The sequence below is a fragment of the Bos indicus genome, chromosome 8 (genome assembly GCF_029378745.1).
Source record: "Bos indicus isolate NIAB-ARS_2022 breed Sahiwal x Tharparkar chromosome 8, NIAB-ARS_B.indTharparkar_mat_pri_1.0, whole genome shotgun sequence".
Lineage (NCBI taxonomy): Eukaryota > Metazoa > Chordata > Mammalia > Artiodactyla > Bovidae > Bos > Bos indicus.
Genome location: NC_091767.1, coordinates 101,690,351 through 101,711,272, shown reverse-complemented (window position 1 = coordinate 101,711,272; position 20,922 = coordinate 101,690,351). Strand labels below are relative to the sequence as shown.

General features: G+C 38.5%; 1 protein-coding gene across 3 annotated transcripts in view; it reads right to left on the bottom strand.

Moving 5' to 3' along the window:
- Window positions 1–20,922, bottom strand: part of HSDL2 (hydroxysteroid dehydrogenase like 2) — a 60,645-nt gene that overhangs the window by 2,561 nt on the left and 37,162 nt on the right. For 2 of the 3 annotated variants that reach the window (XM_019966727.2, XM_019966726.2), the window contains 4 exons: window positions 17,721–17,915; window positions 15,882–15,953; window positions 8,447–8,596; window positions 4,894–5,022 (listed from right to left, as the gene is read on the bottom strand). In XM_019966727.2, coding sequence (XP_019822286.2) covers window positions 4,894–5,022; window positions 8,447–8,596; window positions 15,882–15,953; window positions 17,721–17,915 — 546 coding nt within the window. Of the gene's footprint in view, window positions 1–4,892; window positions 5,023–6,800; window positions 6,903–8,446; window positions 8,597–15,881; window positions 15,954–17,720; window positions 17,916–20,922 lie in introns of those variants that run through there. The other variant, XR_011568200.1, reaches the window with a different exon arrangement.

Genomic DNA, 20,922 nt, shown 5'->3' with positions numbered 1-20,922 from the left:
CCTAGGATCATTGTGAAGTTTCAGAACACTACAGAGAGAGAGACCGTTTTGATTCCAAAACTTACAGAAAGAGGAGTCGATACAAAAGATTAAGAATAAAGAATAATATCAAATCCTCCATGGTAATCTTAGAAGATGGAGCAATGACTTCAAAATTCTAAGGGAAAATGAATTTCAAGCAGGAAATCTCTACCCAGAAAATAATCAATTCCACTCTTAGGAATCAACCCAACAGAAATGAAGATATATATCTATACAAATATGTGTATGAAAATATTCATGGCAGCATTATTCATAATAGCCAAAAACTGTTTGAAAGTCGCTCAGTCTTGTCTGATTCTTTGTGACCCCATGGACTATACAGTCCATGGAATTCTCCAGGCCAGAATACTGGAGTAGGTAGCCTTTTCCTTCTTCAGGGGAGTCTTCTCAATCCAGGGGTCGAACCCAGGTCTCCCGCACTGCAGGTGGATTCTTTACCAGCTGAGCCAAAAGGGAAGCCCAAGAATACTGGGGTGGGTGGCCTATCCCTTCTCCAGCAGATCTTCCCGACCCAGGAATAGAACCGGGGTCTCCTGTATTGCAAGCAGATTCCTTACCAACTGAGCTATGAGGGAAGCTGTTTAAAACAACCCAAATGCCTGCCAGCTGGTGAGTGGATAAGTATGAGCTATATCCATATAATGGAATATTATTCAGCAACGAAAAGGAACTGAACTATTGATACATGCTACAACATGATGGATGAAGTAAAAGAAAATGAAAGACTATATTGTTTAATTTCATTTATATGAAATGTTCAGAAACAGCAAATCTATAAACAGCAAGTCAGTGTGGGCTGGCTGGGCAATAAAGAGGAACTGACTGCAAAGAGACAGAGAATTTTGGAAGGAGTTATAGAATGTTCTCAAACTGGATTATAAGTGATGTTGTACAATCCTATAAATTTACTAAAAATCATATACACTGACAGTAAGTGGATTTTATGGTATGTAAGTTAACAAAACTGTTAACAAAACTGTACTTGAACAAAACTGTTCTGAAAAATACTGCTAGTAAGCACAATCTTTTGTCACCCTGTTTGTTTAACTTATATGCAGAGTACATCATGAGAAACGCTGGGCTGGAAGAAACACAAGCTGGAATCAAGATTGCCGGGAGAACTATCAATAACCTCAGATAGGCAGATGACACCCCCCTTATGGCAGAAAGTGAAGAGGAACTAAAAAGCCTCTTGATGAAAGTGAAAGTGGAGAGTGAAAAAGTTGGCTTAAAGCTCAACATTCAGAAAACGAAGATCATGGCATCCGGTTCCACCACTTCATGGGAAATAGATGGGGAAACAGTGAAAACAGTGTCAGACTTTATTTTTATGGGCTCCCAAATCACTGCAGGTGGTGACTGCAGCCATAAAATTAAAAGACGCTTACTCCTTGGAAGGAAAGTTATGACCAACCTAGATAGCATATTCAAAAGCAGAGACATCACTTTGCCAACAAAGGTCCGTCTAGTCAAGGCTATGGTTTTTCCAGTGGTCATGTATGGATGTGAGAGTTGGACTGTGAAGAAGGCTGAGCACCGAAGAATTGATGCTTTTGAACTGTGGTGTTGGAGAAGACTCTTGAGAGTACCTTGGACTGCAAGGAGATCCAACCAGTCCATTCTGAAGGAGATCAGCCCTGGGATTTCTTTGGAAGGAATGATGCTAAAGCTGAAGCTCCAGTACTTTGGCCACCTCATGTGAAGGGTTGACTCATTGGAAAAGAGTCTGATGCTGGGAGGGATTGGGGGCAAGAGGAGAAGGGGACGACAGAGGATGAGATGGCTGGATGGCATCACTGACTCGATGGACGTGAGTCTCAGTGAACTCCGGGAGTTGGTGGGAGTTGGTGATGGACAGGGAGGCCTGGCATGCTGCGATTCATGGGGTCGCAAAGAGTTGGACACGACTGAGGGATTGATCTGATCTGATCTGATCTGAAGCACAATTTTATATGTATGCGTGTGTGTGTGTGTGTATTTCTCCTCCCAAAATACTAATCAGGTAAATCTTGTACAATTTATTTTCTTTCTGTTATAATGTTTTACCATACAGTGGCCTCTACTGGCCAAAAGGAGAGATTTTTGATATTAATAACACATCCACTATATAGATTAGGTCACAGACATGGCTATGGTTTCTTAAAGGAAAATGCTTACGATATGAGGCCTAAATTGCACCAGTTCAAAGGAGAGTAGATGGGATAAAGAGTAAGAATGAAAAGACATAAGAAACAGAAACAAAGCTTATCTGTTCCCAATCTGAACTGCTGCTATAAATCTTGTAAGAAAAAAAAGAATATATATATATATATAAATTACTCATTTAGCTGACTGACCTCCCCCAGTCAATCCAGGGGCACATTCACAGAAAGACATAAATGTAAAGTTCACTGTTACAAGTTTATTTTACATAAATAAAATGTAAATTAAAGAGGTCACTGGACTCTTTCTCCTCTGAAGGGCAAAATACCATAATGATTTAGAAGAGTAAGAGCTTGGGAGTTAGCTTGGATTCTAGTCCTAACTCCAACATTGACTCACCCACCAAGTGACTCTGTATTTATTATTTAATTCATCAATACTTTAGTCTTTCTTTTTATAAAATGGAGACAATCTTTTATCTCAAGCCATTATTGGGAATATTGCTTAACTCAACAGTAATCATATACATGTGAGCTATAACTACTTGTGAAATGACAATAATATTTTTTAAATTTTTAAATATTTTTAAGTTCAAAATATTACATATTTATAAGGTTCAAAATCTCCAAACATTTACTGAGCATCCAAAGCACTGTGTTTAAGCCCTACAGGGAAACAGATTTTGAAATACTAAACAAACACTAAAGAAACCATTAAAAATGATTACAAAGATAACTCTTCATTAACATTAAAAGATGTTGTAATAAGTGAAAAAGGTTACCAAACAATGATATAATCATGTTTTTATAAGCACACATACATATTTATATACATTCAATATATATATGTATTTTATATTTATAACATATCCACTATATAGATTAGGTCACAGACATGGCTATGGTTTCTTAAAGGAGAATGCATTTAAACCAAACATATTTTGCTTAAACTTTAAACCAAAAATCAACTGATGGTCGTTCTTCAGTAGTACAATAAAGATATTTTTATTTACTTTCCTTATTCCTAAGCATATTTTCTAATTTTTGAACCACGAATATTTAGCATTACTGTTTAAAAAATAGGGGCAGGGAGCAGATGTTGAAGAAACCTCAGTCATTAGTAACATCATACACATCAAACACAAACTGGCTCTGATAGTATGTAGGCCATGAGCATCCCGGGCTAGAAATGGAAAACAAGATTTACACACCACAGAGTACATTCTGACTGACCTTCAATTTATGAAGGTTAAAAGAGAACAAAGAATAACATTCATAACTCAAATGAATCTGTAGGATCTTGAGGCTAAAATGTTATAATATTTTTGTTTAAAGTGCTACTATTTCAGTATTTGAGCTGGTGGCTCAGATAGTAAAGAGTCTGCCTGCAATAAAGAAGCCCCAAGTTCAATCCCTGGGTCTTCTTAGGTTCAAACCCGGGAAGATCCCCTGGAGAAATGGCAACCCACTCCAGTATTCTTGTCTGGAAAATCCCATGGATGGAGGAGCCTGGCAGGCTACATACTATGGGGTTGCAAAGAGTAGGACACAACTGAGCAACTTCACTCTATAAGTACATGTGTTAATTAACTACCCATCTGGAGTTGTGTTGCAGAGTAGAAAATAGAAAAGATTACCCTAACATTTTTCTAGTACAATTAAAGATACATAGGCAGAATAGAAAATGATGTGCAAGCTTTTCTTGGTTATGGATTCCTCAGAAACAGGGTCACTGGGCCATGGGATATGGCTACAGTTTCCTATTACAGTAGCTGGCAAGACTGAAGCATGATCTTACTCTCTATAGATGAGCTGCAGCTAAGTTCAGCACCTCCCGTTTCCAAGCTGTTATTGGAAATGATATCTTAGTCCAACTGGCAGAAATGAAGTCTACCTAGGAGTTCTTCTGATTTCTCTCTCAGTTCCCAATACTGTCTTATTAGCTTTTCAGTCATGAAAAAAGAGTATTTTCACATCTGTGCCCCATTGTTGGATGAAGTAGAAAGGTCAGTAGAGGTAACAGTAAGAATCACCATTCCAAAACTATGTACTCTTCAAATCAACAAATAGTCACTAAGATTGCACTGCTACAACATGTTTGAGTCTTGATTATTTGAAAAGGGATAAAGTAAAATGTAATGTAAAGCAGAATATTAAAAAGCAGAGATATTACTTTACTGACAAAGGTCCATATAGTCAAAGCTATGGTCTTTCCAGTAGTCATGTATGGATGTGAGAGTTGGATTATAAAGAAAGCTGATCACCAAATAATCGATGCTTTTGAATTGTGGTGTTGGAGAAGACTCTCAAGAGAGAGTCCCTTGGACTACAAAGAGATCAAACCAGTCAATCATAATGGAAAGCAGTGCTGAATATTCTTTGGAAGGACTGATGCTGAAGCTGAAACTCCAATACTTTGGCCACCTGATGTGAAGAACTGACTCATTAGAAAAGACCTTGATGCTGGGAAAGATTGAAGGCAGGAGGAGAAGGGGACAACAGAGGATGAAATGGTTGGATGGCATCACCGACTTAATGGACATGAGTTTGAGCAAGCTCAGGGAGTTGGCAATGGACAGGGAAGCGTAGCATGCTGCAGTCCATGGGGTCACAAAGAGTTGGACGTGACTGAGTGACTGAACTGAAAGAAAAATGTTAGAACAAAATCTTTCTTGAGAAATCAGTCAACTAGTAAAATTTAAAAACTCACCTGAAAACATTTTTACAAAATCATCAGTAGACATACTCATTACCACATCCGCCTGATCAGAAGGCTCTCCATATCCAACATTACCACCCTTGCTTTTAAGATCAAGAAACCATGTTCCACCATCTTCACCTACACAGAAAACAAAGATATAGAAATAAATGTCAATGAAGCTCTGTTCTTCTTAATAACTGTACAGTTAGAATAATCATACATAATGCTGTTACCCAGGCTGAAATTCCCAGGCCTCTATAAAATTCAATATTTAAGAACTTATTATGTGCCAGGCACTAGGCTAGGCTCTGAACACTCTGCAATACATGGTTCATGCAAAAGACGAAATAGAGGGCAATGTGGAGTCAGGAAAGTTCAGCCAAAGCAGAGATTTAAAAGTTAGGTAAGAATTTGCTAGAAGAGGAACTGAAACAGTACAGAAGATAGAAAGAGAGTGGATGGTGGCCTCCGATGAACTCATAAGGCAGTCCCTGTCTTTATTCCATGGGATATACCATGGAAGGAGAATGGCATTAGGTTTGCACTTTACAGCAGTGTAGAGAATACTATGTTAGAGAGGGATAAAGAGGATGCAGAGGGACTTTCCCGATGGTCCAGTGGTAAAGAATCTGCCTGCCAATGCAGTGGACACGGGTTCAATCCCTGGTCTGGGAAGATTCCACATGTTTCGGGGCAACTAAGCCCATGAGCTGCAACTATTGAAGCCTGCCTGCCCTAGAGCCCATGCTCCACAACCAGAGAAGCCAGAGCAGTGAGAAGCCCACGCACCGTAATTAGAGAAGAGCCCCACTCGGCACAACTGGAGAAAGGCTGTGTGTGACAGCGAAGACCCAGTGCAGCCACACATAAATAAAGAGAGGATGCAGAGGACAGTTTAGGAAGGGACTGGGGCTGTTCAGGAGCTTGAGGCTGTATGCCTGGGTCAGGATCACAGCAGTGAAAATGGGTAAAAGTTGGCATATGTGAGTGAGAACTTATCAAAGCAGTGCCACAGAATTAGGTAACTGATTGCATATGAAGAAGGAAAGGTAGGGAGGGTGCAGAAGAATGATTTACTTTGCTAGTTTTTGGCTTGGGAAGCTGGATAAATAATGGTGGGTTTTTGTTTTTTTTTTTTTCTGAGAGAGGACTATTGAAGAGTAGATTTAACAAGTAGTGCCAAAGGCGGGTATTGGGAATGGTGAATTATTATGAACATTTTCAGACTGAGGCATCTTTGTGATAGCTGGGTGAAAATGTCACATGAAGTCTGACCAGGCTAGAAAGAGAGATACATAAGGAAGCAGCTCTGATGGTTACTGAAGCCATGTGAGTGGTTGGGGTTTTCCTAGACAAAGTCTGGAGAATACAAAGAATTCCAAGACAGTGACCTGAAGATTATCAACATTTAAGAAAAGGATGGAGAAGCATGTAGCACAGGAGACTGACAAAGCATGATTACAGACAGAGAAGAAAAGCAAACAGACATTTCCAGAAGGAAAGCGTGGTCAACAGTATCCAGTGTTGCAGAGTGGTGACAAGGCAAGAATGACAAATGCCCACTGGTGACAAATAAGTCAGTGAGGACTTTGGTGAGAGCAAATTCAGGGGATGGAAGAAAATGACACCAGAGCAGAGAGAGTTGTACGTGAAAATAAGTTTGGCTCTGAAAGGGAGAAGAAAGATGGGGGGTGGGCAGTGTGATTGGAAGGGTTGTATTTTTTTTAAAGATAGAACAGACTTTGGGAATGTTAAAAAGCCACTGGGAAGGAGGCTTCAGGACAAACAGGTGAAAGAGACAACACATATTCCCTAAGGAGGCCAGAGAAAATGGGATCTAGAATTTTGCTACTCAAAGTGTGATCCATGAACTGCAATACTGTCATCACGTCAGAAATGCAGACTTCAGACCCTACCTCAGACCTACTGAATCAGATTCTGCATTTTAGCATGCCCTGCGGGGATCAGTATGGATCTTAAAGCTTAAGATGCACGCATCTGGAGTTGAGCTCGACCTGCTGGGAGAGGAAGATGAGAGGTCTATCAGTTTGGTATCAGATGGCAGGAAGCTAAATAAATTTCTATCTGTTGGCTTCCCTTATCTCTGTGAACGAGGAGGTGGGATTATCTGCAGAAATGTGCAGGAAAGTGGTAAAGGGAGAGAGAGGAGATTTGAGGAGCACTGAAAGGTTTAAAATAGTCACTGTGGAAAATGAGGCAAGAAGCTGACTATGGAAACAATGAATTCTGATGTACTGCTTAGACTCCAGGTGCAGAGGGCCAATGATGAATTTTTATTGGTACAGATTCACTGGTGGTGTGACTCCCCTTCCCACATTTTCCCAGCAAGACTTGGCAGCCTGGACTCAAGTGTGGAGCAGGCAGATAGTCTGATCATCCAGGACTAGGATTTTGACAGTTGGTGACACAAGCAGTAGGTGAGGAAGTTTAGGATACAGGCAAGACAGTGACTGAAGCAATGGACTGTGGCTTCTAGGGAAAGGAAGTAAAAACAAGAAGATGCAGATGGATTAAGATAAAGTAGAAGTGATAAAGGATAAAAGAATTGGTAATGTCAAAGTTTGTGTGCAATGGGACTGTGGTAGCTAATTCTTAAAACTATCATTAACATGTATTAAAACTGTACTGAGAAGAAAAATATTGAGAGATTTTAAAAGCTGACTGCATTCAGACTGATCAGAATAATCTCAAAGATTAAAAAATAGCAAGAGCATTCCCTGGCAGTCCAGTGGTTAGGACTCAGTGCTTATCACTGCTATGGGCTCAGGTTAAGTCCTTTGTCAGGGAAGTAAAATCCCACAAGCCATGTGTGGTGCAGCCCAAAAAAAAAAAAAGGCAAGGTGCCCATGGTTAATAAATTACTGTATTATACTACCTGTCTTCTGAATAAGATTTTCTCTCAATTTCATACACCAAGATGTTGTATGAAAGGAAGTAAGACTGGAAGTATCTATAAGGAAATTTTATTTTACATATGTCCATATGCACTGATATTAACTTAAAAATACAAATAAGAACTACAAAAACAAGTAGAAAACAAGTGTATCACTTATATGTGAACTACCAGTTTAAAACAAGTAGATATAATTATAGGTTGACATATAGGAACCCCAACATAACCACAAATCCAAAGCTTTGATGTTGATGGTTTAGTCTCTAAGTCATGTCTGATTCTTGCAATCTCATGGACTGTGCCTGCCAGGCTCCTCTGCCCATGGGATTCTCCAGGCAAAAATACTGGAGTGGGTTGCCATTTCTTTCTCCAGGGGATCTTCCCGACCCAAGAATCAAACCCACGTCTCCTGCATTGCTGGCAGATGATTTACCAACTGAGCTTTGACAGACGCAAAAAAACCAAAAAGAAAACACAAAAATACAAATCAGTAGTTATCTGCTATTCTTAAATGTCTACATTCTAGGGTAAAGAATTCTGGATATAGCCATCTATCCAGGTGATTACTACCAGAAGCTGATATACTTCTATAGAAAATACCCTACTTTTTTTCAATAAAAGCTACAGATTACCAGAAGTAACCGTTACCTGAGAGTTCAAACTGATAGACGGCTTGAGTGGCTTTCACAATGTCATCACTGAGCGAGTCCTTAACAATTCTGAATGTTTCCTCCACAGCTCCAGAACGTGCTTTTGGTGGTGGCTGCGTCTTCTCTTCTTTCAATTCTGGAACAGCACCTATAAAATGTTATTGATGTGAGTGCCTTTAAGGCCCAGGCAATGTAAGGTGCCACACAAAATTAATTAATTAGCAGAACAGACTTGCTACCATTTGACCAAAATGACCTTAAATATGTTCAATGGCACCTTAAAAGCACAAATCAAACATATGGAATGACAACCAAACACATCAGTTATGACTGCAAATCTAAATGGTTTACACTCTTCAAGTAAAAAGCTCTCAAGATTAGGTTAAAAAAATTACAAACTATACAGTGTTTATAGTAAATAGATCTAAACAAACTACTGGAGTTTTAGTGGTAACAATTAATCACTCCTTCATCATCACCTCTGAGTTCTAAAACCAAATGAGGAAAGAACACCATGGAGTCAGAAAGATGGAGATCAGAATATCACTATATAAATTAGTGGAATTGAACTGGAAACTGCAGCTTGAATCAATAGCCAAGTGAACTCCTCAACAATTTTACCTCTAAATTAAACTTATTCACCTAGTCTCTTCATCCCTAGGTTGGGAAGATGCCCTGGAGAAGGGAAAGGCTACCCACTCCAGTATTCTGGCCTGGAGAATGCATGGACTGTATAGTCCATGGACTGTATAGCATGGACTATACAGTCCATGGGGTAGCAAAGAGTCGGACATGACTGAGCGACTTTCACTTTCACTGCATCCCTGGATTGAACCTGCCTCCTCCTTTCAGGGAATGGAAATGCCTCTTTAAGTAAAAATCATGTAAAACCTGAGAATAGCCTACTCTGAAAGAAAGAAGGCTCAAAATGTCTTAAATCACACAAACTCATTACTTTTCCCAATTTCAGTCCAATTGGTCCCTCCCACTTGATGAAGAGAGAGATCAAACCACGTATTAGTTTCATGAAGGCCCCACTGCCTAGAAACCAAGGCCATGGGAATACAGGTTGCAACATTTTGTAGTCACTTAAACCACTGGCAATGACCAATCAGCATACAATGGACCAGGGGAGAAGATCTGCAGTGCACAGGACTGTTCGTATCCCTTAGTATGAAGCTGTCCCTCAACATGAACAAGTCTTTATTTATCCTCTTGGAATCATTTGTGGGCAGTTTGGCTGCACCCAGAAACAGGTGAGAGTAATTTGTTACTTAACTCAAAGGACAGTCTATACTTTAGGCTGAAGATCAGTTCTCCATCTATTTCCCAACTCAAATTATACCTAGTCATATTGCCCAATCGGAGAAGGCAATGGCACCCCACTCCAGTACTCTTGCCTGGAAAATCCCATGGACGGAGGAGCCTGGTAGGCTGCAGTCCATGGGGTCGCAAAGAGTCAGACATGACTGAGTGACTTCACTTTCACTTTTCACTTTCATGCACTGGAGAAGGAAATGGCAACCCACTCCAGTGTTCTTGCCTGGAGAGTCCCAGGGACAGGGGAGCCTGGTGGGCTGCTGTCTATGGGGTTGCACAGAGTCGGACAAGACTGAAGCAACTTAGCAGCAGAGGCAGCAGCAGCATATTGCCCAATAAAACCCACCAAAGGCTATTAAATAAAATCTAATCAGCAGCACAAAGATATACCTAGGACAATATAATCAATTAAAAGTATCTTAAATTTGTTGAATACAAATTACCTTCCATTATGCTTCCACAGACAAATTAAAAAAACAGTAAAAGCCTTTTCCTTTTCTAAAGTCCAGCAGATTTTAAAGGTGAAATACTTAAGATCCAAGGACTAAGGTATTATTATTTAGAAGCCAATTAAAAAATTCAGATATATATTTCAATATTTAATGCTGACAGCGCAGTGAGGGAGATACTCATAATCAACCAGTATTTATAATTCTGGAAGGAAACTTGGTAATATGTGTCAGGAACCCTCCCATTGCCTGATCATCCACTTTTAGTGATCTACTAAAAGAAAATCCTGTAACATTTATACAATGAAACAATTATGAACCACTAAAATAAACAGTACATTCATACAACAGTACATTCACTCAACACTAAGTTGCCATTTCAAAAATTTGTTTTTGAAAACATGGATAATAGTCAGGATATAATATTAAGTAAAATGAAGCATATACAATTAAATACAATATGATCCAATCAGGTGAAATATATATTTGTGGATATGAATTTTAAGTTATAGTTTCAGAAAATGTAAGTGACTGGAAACAAATAAACCAAGACACAAACAGTATTTATATTTGGATGGCAGGTTACACATGGTTTTTGAATTTTTCTTTATTCTTTCTATACTAAGCTTTTTATATATAAATTGATTTAAAATGATATCAGAATTGATTAAAGTACATTACAAAATCTCTTGGATGTGGACAAAGTTATATTAAGGGGGTAAATGCGCAGTCAAAATAATTTTATTATTTTTAAAGAAATAAAAATAAAGTATTAGCCTAGCAAGCATGAAAAGAACAAAAATATGCAATCTGAAAAAGAAAACAGAAAAGAAAGAAATAAAGCAAGAAAATTATAAATTAATCAATCAAATGGTTGCAGAATTTTGTGAATATACTAAAAATTACTTAACTACATACTTTAAGTATGGGCCTTAGAAAGCATCACTATGAACAAAGCTAGTGGAGGTGATGGAATTCCAGTTGAGTTATTTCAAATCCTGAAAGATGATGCTGTGAAAGTGCTACACTCAATATGCCAGCAAATTTGGAAAACTCAGCAGTGGCCACAGGACTGCAAAAGGTCAGGTTTCATTCCAATCCCAAAGGAAGAAAGGCAATGCCAAAGAATGCTCAAACTACCGCACAATTGCACTCATCTCACATGCTAGTAAAGTAATAATGCTCAAAATTCTCCAAGCCAGGCTTCAGCAATATGTGAACCGTGAACTTCCAGATGTTCAAGCTGGTTTTAAAAAAGGCAGAGGATCCAGAGAACAAATTGCCAACATCCGCTGGATCATGGAAAAAGCAAGAGAGTTCCAGAAAAACATCTATTTCTGCTTTATTGACTATGCCAAAGCCTTTGACTGTGTGGATCACAACAAACTGTGGAAAATTCTGAAGGAGATGGGAATACCAGACCACCTGACCTGCCTCTTGAGAAACCTATATGCAGGTCAGGAAGCAACAGTTAGAACTGGACACAGAACAACAGACTGGTTCCCAACAGGAAAAGGAGTACGTCAAGGCTGTATATTGTCACCCTGCTTATTTAACTTATATGCAGAGTACATCATGAGAAATGCTGGGCTGGAAGAAGCACAAGCTGGAATCAAGATTGCCGAGAGAAATATCAATAACCTCAGATATGCAGATGACACCACCCTTATGGCAGAAAGTGAAGAGGAACTAAAAAGCCTCTTGATGAAAGTGAAAGAGGAGAGTGAGAAGTTGGCTTAAAACTCAACATTCAGAAAACAAAGATCATGGCATCCGGTCCCATCATTTCATGGGAAATAGATGGGGAAACAGTGGAAACAGGGTCAGACTTTATTTTTATGGGCTCCCAAATCACTGCAGATGGTGACTGCAGCCATGAAATTAAAAGACGCTTACTCCTTGGAAGGAAAGTTATGACCAACCTAGAGAGCATGTTCAAAAGCAGAGACATTACTTTGCCAACAAAGGTTGGTCTAGTTAAGGCTATGGTTTTTCCAGTGGTCATGTATGGATGTGAGAGTTGGACTGTGAAGAAGGCTGAGCGCCAAAGAATTGGTGCTTTTGAACTGTGGTATTGGAGAAGACTCTTGAGAGTCCCTTGGACTGCAAGGAGATCCAACCAGTTCATTCTGAAGGAGATCAGCCCTTGGATTTCTTTGGAAGGAATGATGCTAAAGCTGAAACTCCAGTATTTTGGCCACTTCATGCGCAGGGTTGACTCATTGGAAAACAGTCTGATGCTGGGAGGGATTGGGGGCAGGAGGAGAAGGGGACGACAGAGGATGAGATGGCTGGATGGCATCACTGACTCGATGGACGTGAGTCTGAGTGAACTCCGGGAGTTGGTGATGGACAGGGAGGCCTGGCGTGCTGCGATTCATGGGGTCGCAAAGAGTTGGACACGACTGAGCGACTGAACTGACTGACTGACTGACTGTCTGACGTACTTTAAAATGATGAGTTTGGAGTATATGTAGATCATACCTTAAAGTTGTAATAGAAGTAAAGAATCAGTAAAGAAAAAAGCAGAAGTATGAAAAATGAAATAAAATTTAAAACCTGGTTCTTAAGAGCAAAAAATAATAAAATACACTAAAATTGAAAACTTTCTAGAAAACTAATCCAAAAAAAAGGAGAGAAAAATAAACTCAAAAGAGGGATAAATAAATAAAATAAAAAGGGATAAAATAGACAAAAAACTTAAATTATAAATGAATACTACATGACAATACTTAAATAAATTTTAAAACTTTAAATGCCTGGTTCTGGGTTTCTTCATTTAAAAAAAAAATCATTAATTGAGAAAGTAAAAATATCTTCAAAGAAACAACTTCAGAAAAGACTCAAATGACTTAGTGAGACATTTCAAACCTTCAAGAAAAAGAACATGGGAAAACAAAGTTACCCTAATTGATGCCGTATTCAAAACAGAACAAAAAATAAAATATAGGAAACAATAACAAAAATTTAGACATTAATCTAAATAACTGATGAAAAATCTTAACCAACATCTAACATCTTACTTATGGATAAAATCTAAAGATTTTCTCAATAAAATTAATAATAAAAGAAGAATACCTAAAACAAATAATTTCAATAAATATTTCCAAATGCTTCTGGAAGTTTGAGTCAGTAATATTAAGATACATGCCAGAAATAATCCTGTAAGATACTATTATATGCAGATAATAAGTGTGACCACTTAGGAAATTCAAGAAATTACTCAATGATAATTATACCAACTTATGCATATAGAGAATTTGCTATATAAAATTCACAACATGATACTCTATCATACCTAACCTCATGATACTTGTATAAGGAAAGTAAGAGATGAGAAAACTGTTTCAAAGAGCTGAAGTGACTTGTCCAAGGTCAGAGACAAAATTAGCAGGGACAGGACTCGTACCCAGATCTGTCTTACTCCAAAGTCTATGCTTTCAGTAACTGTTTCTCTATGAGAAACTATTAGAAGTCTAAAACAAAACAAAACAAAAACTCATGAAGGTGACCAGATATAAAGTCAATACAAAAAGTTAGTTTCTCCTTATTGTTTATAACATATCTTGTTTCAGAAAGCACGTCAGTATGCTTAATAAAATAAACACAATTCAGGATTAAAGTAAAAAGAAGTGAGTGAGGTTCTAAAAATGGCAACTGAAATACCCACCCAAGGTTACACAGCAGTAAGTGGCACAGCAGGAATCCCAACCCAGGCAGTCTGACTGGGTAATATTCCTCCACATTGTGTTCTATATCTAACTGTGTAATTTTTATATAGCCAACATACAGGCTGGGCATAGCACTAAGACAGAAACTCAGCAGAACTGGACCCAGCAGAGGCTGCTAAAACTGCAGAAGGCAAAGACACAGGCTTGCTTCATGTTTCTGGAGGCAGGAAACATATAGGGATGTATTTGGTTTTAGAAGGCACATCAGACAGAACTAAGTTTATCATACAATTACTGTTGGAACACCTCTCTTACTAATAGGTGACTACTTTAGGTGACTTGTCCATTAATCAAGATATATCATCTGTATCATCTGAGGTGCCAAAGAGATGGCAATGAAAACTTCAGGGTAGTCTTGAAAGACACTTGCCAAGGGATAAACCGCATCATTTATCACCTAGACTATTTAAGCAGAGCATGATGACTACACAAGAGAATAAAACTATAGGAGACAAACAAACCATGGTATATTTCAAAGGGACAGTCAGTAGACAACAAACATGGAAACTCTGGGGAAGGAAATGAAATCACGTTCTCCTAAAATGAGTCTAGTAAGTTATGACTAACCTCTATATCCAAAACTTCATTCCTTCGCTTGTTTCCTCTGATCTCAATTCTGGGCTAACTGAATACCAATTAACTAGAGCTGACTAAAATTCCTGTTGTTGGTAACATCACTGAGGTATTAAAAATGCTGCTGTAGATATCACTAACACACGAGATGAGCTAACAGGCCTCTGAGCCATGGACCACCTGGCCAGAGAATCCTAAACCAGAGACATCCTGACTCCCAAAACTACAACCTAGAAATGTCACAGAGGACTTCCCTCATAGTCCAGTGGTTGAGAGTCTACCTGCCAATTCGGGGGACACAGGTTTGATCCCTCATCTGGGAAGATCCCACATGCCAGGGGCAACTAAGCCGGTGTGCCACAACTCCTAAGCCCACTCTCTAGAGCCCACACACTGCAACAAGAGCAGTCACTGGAATGAGAAGTCCATGCATTGCAATGAAGAGTAGCCCCATTCACCGCAATTACAGAAAACCCAAGAGCAGCAACGAAGACCCAGTGCAGCCAGAAATATTAACTAATTTAATAAAAAGATTAAGCTGGAAATAAGGTTTGGGACTAAAATGCATTGCAGTAAGGTTCTATAGGTTTGCTAAAGGTACAGAAGAAACGTTGTCTTCAACTTTCTAACCGCATCTAAAAAATCTATGGTCACTTAGGAGATTCAGTCTATAATACAAAAATAAGGTGCGGGTCCAGAGGAAGCACCACTATTCTTGTTAATAAACTACCAGAGAAATTCTAATGGGTTTTCACTGAAGAGTGTTTCTTCTGACACCTTTCAGTAAGTTAGTGGCATAATGCCAGAACACAAAGATTAAAACGTAAACTCTGGACCAATTTAAGGGAGCTGTTGTTTCTAAATTAAAAAAAGGAAACAAAGATATCCAAACCTCCTCTGAAGTTAATTTCATAGCACAAACTCTGTGAATGGTGTCAGACGTACTATAACGTGACACATTTTCCCTCAAAATAAAATATCAACACAAAACACCTAAAAAGGGTGCCAAGGAAAAGAAATAAAACTGTTAAAAAGTGCATTTTAAAGACAACTTTTTTTTCCTTAAATGAAAAGAATATAATAAAAACTTCTTACCAATAGAAGGAAAAAAAAACACCTCCTCTGCTAGAATTAACTACGACATTACTTGTCTAGTTTAAATTACAAAAATAGGGAATTCCCTGGTGGTCCAGTGGTTAGGACTCGGCACTAAGATCCCTTAAGCCGTATGGTGCGCTGCCCCCAACTTCCTGCCAAATACGAAATAGTTTAAAAGCAGAAATGTACAATTCTACATTTTGGGAGATATACGTAAGCTAGTAACTTTATTTTCCCACAGAAAATCCAGTCTACATCTTACCATATGAGTCTGCTTTCTTTGTAACCATAGCTGGCTGTTCATCCAAGAAGAAATCTGGTAACAAAGGATGACCTGAAAAATTGATCCCCAAACAATCAGGTTAATGGAACAACTTCTGCATTCAGATTTTAACATCTGTTTAAGAAACATTATATGTTTTTATTACACTGATCATTCTGGAGCTGTGGAAAAGACTCCCAGGAGGAATATCAAACTCTGACCTTCATTAAGCTAAAACGCTTTTCCAGTAACGTAGTTATCCTCCTCTCCTATGGAAAATTTCATCTTTAAGATCCAACCAGAGTTGATAAGCCCTAAACTGCTCTCCCCAGAGCTTTCTACCCCTTCTCATCTACTCATGCGACCCTTCTGTCCTACCTCCCTCCAAAATACTCAGGGCTCATTTCTTACCTGGCCCCCTTAAGACAAGGGGGTTCCTCATTAAGAACTTGGTTTCCATCTCTGTCAATGTGTGTCTGTTTTTCCCTCTCAGAAGATTAAAAAAACTGGAGGGCAGGGATGCACCAGTCTTTGTTATATCCTAACACTTAATTGTAGTAGATGATCATATTGTTTTCAATACAATATGATAGAATTTTTGATTTAAATTGAATTTAAAATTTTGTGTATAATGACAAGTTTTAAAACCTAAAGTGACAGTTTCACTATACTAGAATCCAGAAGACCTGGGTATGGTTCAGGTTCTGACACTTAACTAGCAGCTGACTGCTCTTAGGCAAAGGCTTAATCTCCTTGGAACCTCTTTCCACTACAAATATTAACTACTGAATACTCTGATTGTACCACAAGCCAGGCACTGTGCCAAGCACATGATATACATTTTTGCATTTAGTTCTTACAAAAATCCTGTGTAGAAGCTATCTTTCCCGTATTTTAACCGATAAAGAAAGTGAGGCGCAGAGGAAACAGGTGACCTGCCTAAGGCCGCCCCGCTAGTGAGCAGCTAAACAGAACTGGGAACTGGGTTGTCTCTTCCGAAACTCCACAATTCCTAATCTCTGTACAATACTGCTTCCTTCAACGGACTGCTATGAAAGTTAAATAAACACTTTATAAAAAAATGTTTTGTTAAACTATATAGAGCTACTTCATTCAATTTGTTTCAGACTGAAGAGACAGGGACAATACAAATAGAAACATGTGGTTTCTGTCACCAAGGAGCTCAACTTAATTACTAATATTTAAAATACACTTCTGCACAAATACAATTCCCATTTGGGACTATGATTGTCTATTATACATTATATTTTATATGTAAAGTAAAAATGCATTATCATCACTATCATCCCCTGTAGTTACAACAGGAAGAATTATTTTTGAACAAGGGGTCTTCTGAGAACTTCTCAAATCCCTGCCTGGTATGTGAGGCAGACCCTGTTCAGTTACCTTCACCATTCATCATGAAGCTACACTTAGACTGCACTTAAGAGATAACAGTTGGAAAGAGACAACAAAGTTTTTGTAAGAAACTTATCACTGAATCATCTGTACCATGTGCTTGAACAAAATCTCTACTATGTTATTTTAAGACCAACTTCAGAAACTATTTTTCACTTTTGGCTTTAAGATTTAGAAAGGGTTAGAAGCTGAGGGGACCTTTTCTGTATATCTGTTAAAAAGTCTTCGGGCTCACTTCTGTTTTCCCTTTCTCTTTTTTGAAAGTTGTGTTAGTCTGGGTCTTTCCCTTCCCTGGGAAGACAGTTTTTAAAAAGAGTGTATCAATGTTATAATCACATAAAACGTACACAAAACAGATGTATGTCCGTCGCAGACAACATGGACAAACACATCACTACTTTTTAAAACTAAATGCATTACCTGGTGTAATGGCATAGACATCAAAATTTTTTATTCCTTCTTCTTTTAAGATATTTTCATCGATAATAAAGTTGCCTGTAAAACTTTTTGGCTTTTTGAAAATGCAATATGCAGCATCTGCCATGATATCAACTTTTCTACATTGGCTTTCGACACCAGATCCTCCCAGCATATCCATAGCAGCAGTGTGTATGGCTGTGGAGAAAACAGACATACACGGACATAAGTTAAACTGAGTAACGGAACTGTGTGAGGAACAAGCAAGACAATTTATCTCTTTATAGCTCAGGTGATGAAAACACAGTCCAGAGAGCTTAAAGGATTTGCCAAATGTTTTACTGACATAACTAGGTAGACAACACATGCTCCTTACTCTACACAACACTTCCTTATATAAGACTCCTTCATGAGACTCACAGCGAAATTAGATTGCTGATTAAGAATGCTCAAAGAATGTGCATACCGTTCTTGAGAGACAAGAAAGCCGGCGAGGAGTACTAGCAAGAGCGCCGAACTGTAAGTCAGGTCAGTGGTATTTTTATGCCAACTACGCTGAGATTTTTGGCAGGCCACTTTAACATCTTTTGGCTTCGGTTTCCTGTCTCTAAAATATGGAGTCCCTTTCCTAAGCTTATTTTCTCTTTCCCCTCTACTAGAATAAAGAAACTTTATCTTTCTGGCTCATCACTGTATCCCTAGTGCCTAAAACCATGACAAGTATACCATAAACATTTGATAAATACTGGTTGGACTTGAGGGCCCTTTTACATCCAGATACTACTTTCATTTATGAAATACTAGAAAATAAGAGAAGGAAATAGAAAAAAAAAGTGTTGTTTATTTTTTGACTGCACCTCACCTCACCGTTCTGTTCCCTGACCAGGGATGATGAATCCATGCCCCATCCAGGGGAAGCTCCGAGTCTTAACCACTGGACCACCAGGGAAGTCCCAAGGAAGAATGTTTAAACTATCTATAATCCTTCTCCCCAGAGAAAATTATTATTAATGTTTGCATATAATTTCCACTGTTTTTGGTGCATATGATTTTTAATTAATTAATTAATTTCTGGTTGCACTGAGTCTCACTGCTTGGTGCGGGCTTTCTCTAGTTGTGGCGAGTGGAGGCTATCCCTCCTTGCGGGGCAAGGGCGTCTCACTGCGGCGTCTTCTCTGCTGTGGAGCACAGGTTCTAAGGCTCGCAGGCTCAGGAGCTGTGGCCCTCGGGCTTAGTTGCTCTGAGGCACATGGGATCTTCCTGGACCAGGGGTTGAACCCGTATCTCCTGCACTGGCAGGTGGATACTTACACACTGTGCATCAGGGAAGTCCCATACATATAATTTTTAAATTATGTTTTTGTGAAGTAACCTGAAACTCTACCATTAATACTACATTATTAATTACGCACTGTCAAAGTTGTGAATAGTAACTTATCTCAATTTACATTTAAAGCAACGAAAATCAATTTGTTTAAATGTATTTTAGGCTTCAGTTTCTAGTAATTTAGATAAACGCCTCTCCATTCTACTGTTAAACCACCATTTGAAATCATTACTTACTGAAATAACCTATGTAATTCAGTCCACAAGATGAAAAGTTTGTAGTTTTTAAGAGCCACTGACTCTTCCTCATTCAACAGTTACTGAATGTCATTTAAAAAGGCAGGCACTACTGGGGGTACTGGGCACAGATGAGTGGGCAAAGCACACAAAGGCCCTACTTTCATGGCAATTACCTCCTAGCACACTTCCCTCTTTCAAAGCGTACACATGAACTTGGGGAATTTCTCAAGTGCACTGAATTAGAAGATACTTCACATTATAACTAAAATTCCTTTTCTAGGAATATATTTTTTAACTTCACCAATAGTTCAAGAGCTCTGGCCTCACTCTTGAAGTGGTACCTTATGAATGAAAAATAGCAGCTAACATTTATGAAGTGTACCCTGTGCTGGGCATGCTGCTACATACTTTACATATATTATCTGAATGAATTCCACAAGGCATGCACCATTATTATCCTCATTTTACAGATGACAGTACTCAGGCACAGAGGGGTCAAGGAGCTAAGGTCCAAGGTTACAGGAGCTAGGATTCAAACAGCTGGCAGCTGGACTTCAGAGCCAGGCCCTTAGCCGCTATGTGATTAATGGGTCGTACTTTGTTAATCAACATTTGTAGAGTTCAGTTATCATCTTAGTCCTATAAACTCAAGAATTTTTCTATAAATATTTCAATACAGACAATGAGACCGTAGGCATACATACACACTCCACTCTGTGTACTATATTAATGGTATGCAAAGTCTTAAAAATGATTAAGAATATGTCATGTACGTGTGTGTGTGTATTTACACACACATGCAATATAAGAATAAGGGATGGTTTCCCAAACAACCTATCATTACTTTAATTACTTTTCTATGGAAAATACAAACAAGGCATGAATAAACCCCCTAAATCAGGAAGTGAGCCATGCAGTTGCTCTCAACAAAAGTTTTGCAATGTCAACAGGCCAACCCAAGAGCTAATATAACTGACAATAAAAGCAGATTAATAACAGGATGAATCAAATCAAATTCCCTGATGATTTCTGGCAAAAAAAAAAAAAGAAATCAAGATTTATAATGAAAGCTGATATGCCTTTGATCACAAGAATCCTAAAAGCAACCCTGAAACTTAAGTCTTTTTAAGCAATAACTGGAAAGTATGGCCCTCCTGATTATAGCTTGGTATATGAAAAAAAATTTATGTCTTCTAAGCATAAGAAATAATTTTAGTTTTGTTTCTTTTTTTAAAAAATACTTTACTGAAGAGATGAATACATATTTTAACCATTTTCAATCATATGTACATATATTTTAACCACTTTTTTGCTGGAGTGCATGCAAAATCGCTTCAGTTGTGTTCAACTCTTTGCAACTCTATGGACTGTAGCCTGCCAGGCTCCTTTGTCTATGGGATTCTCTAGGCAAGGCTATTGGAGTGGGTTGCCGTGCCCTTCTCCAGGGGATCTTCCTGACCCAGGGATTGAACCCACATCTCTTACGTCTCCCGCACTGGCAGGCGTACTTCACCACCGGAGAAGCCCTTTTGATGGCGTAGGTGTGTGTTATTGGTTTTCTTTCAGATTAACCTTTTTTAAAAAAAATTAATTTATTTATTTTAATTGGAGGCTAATTACTTTACAATATTGTAGTGGT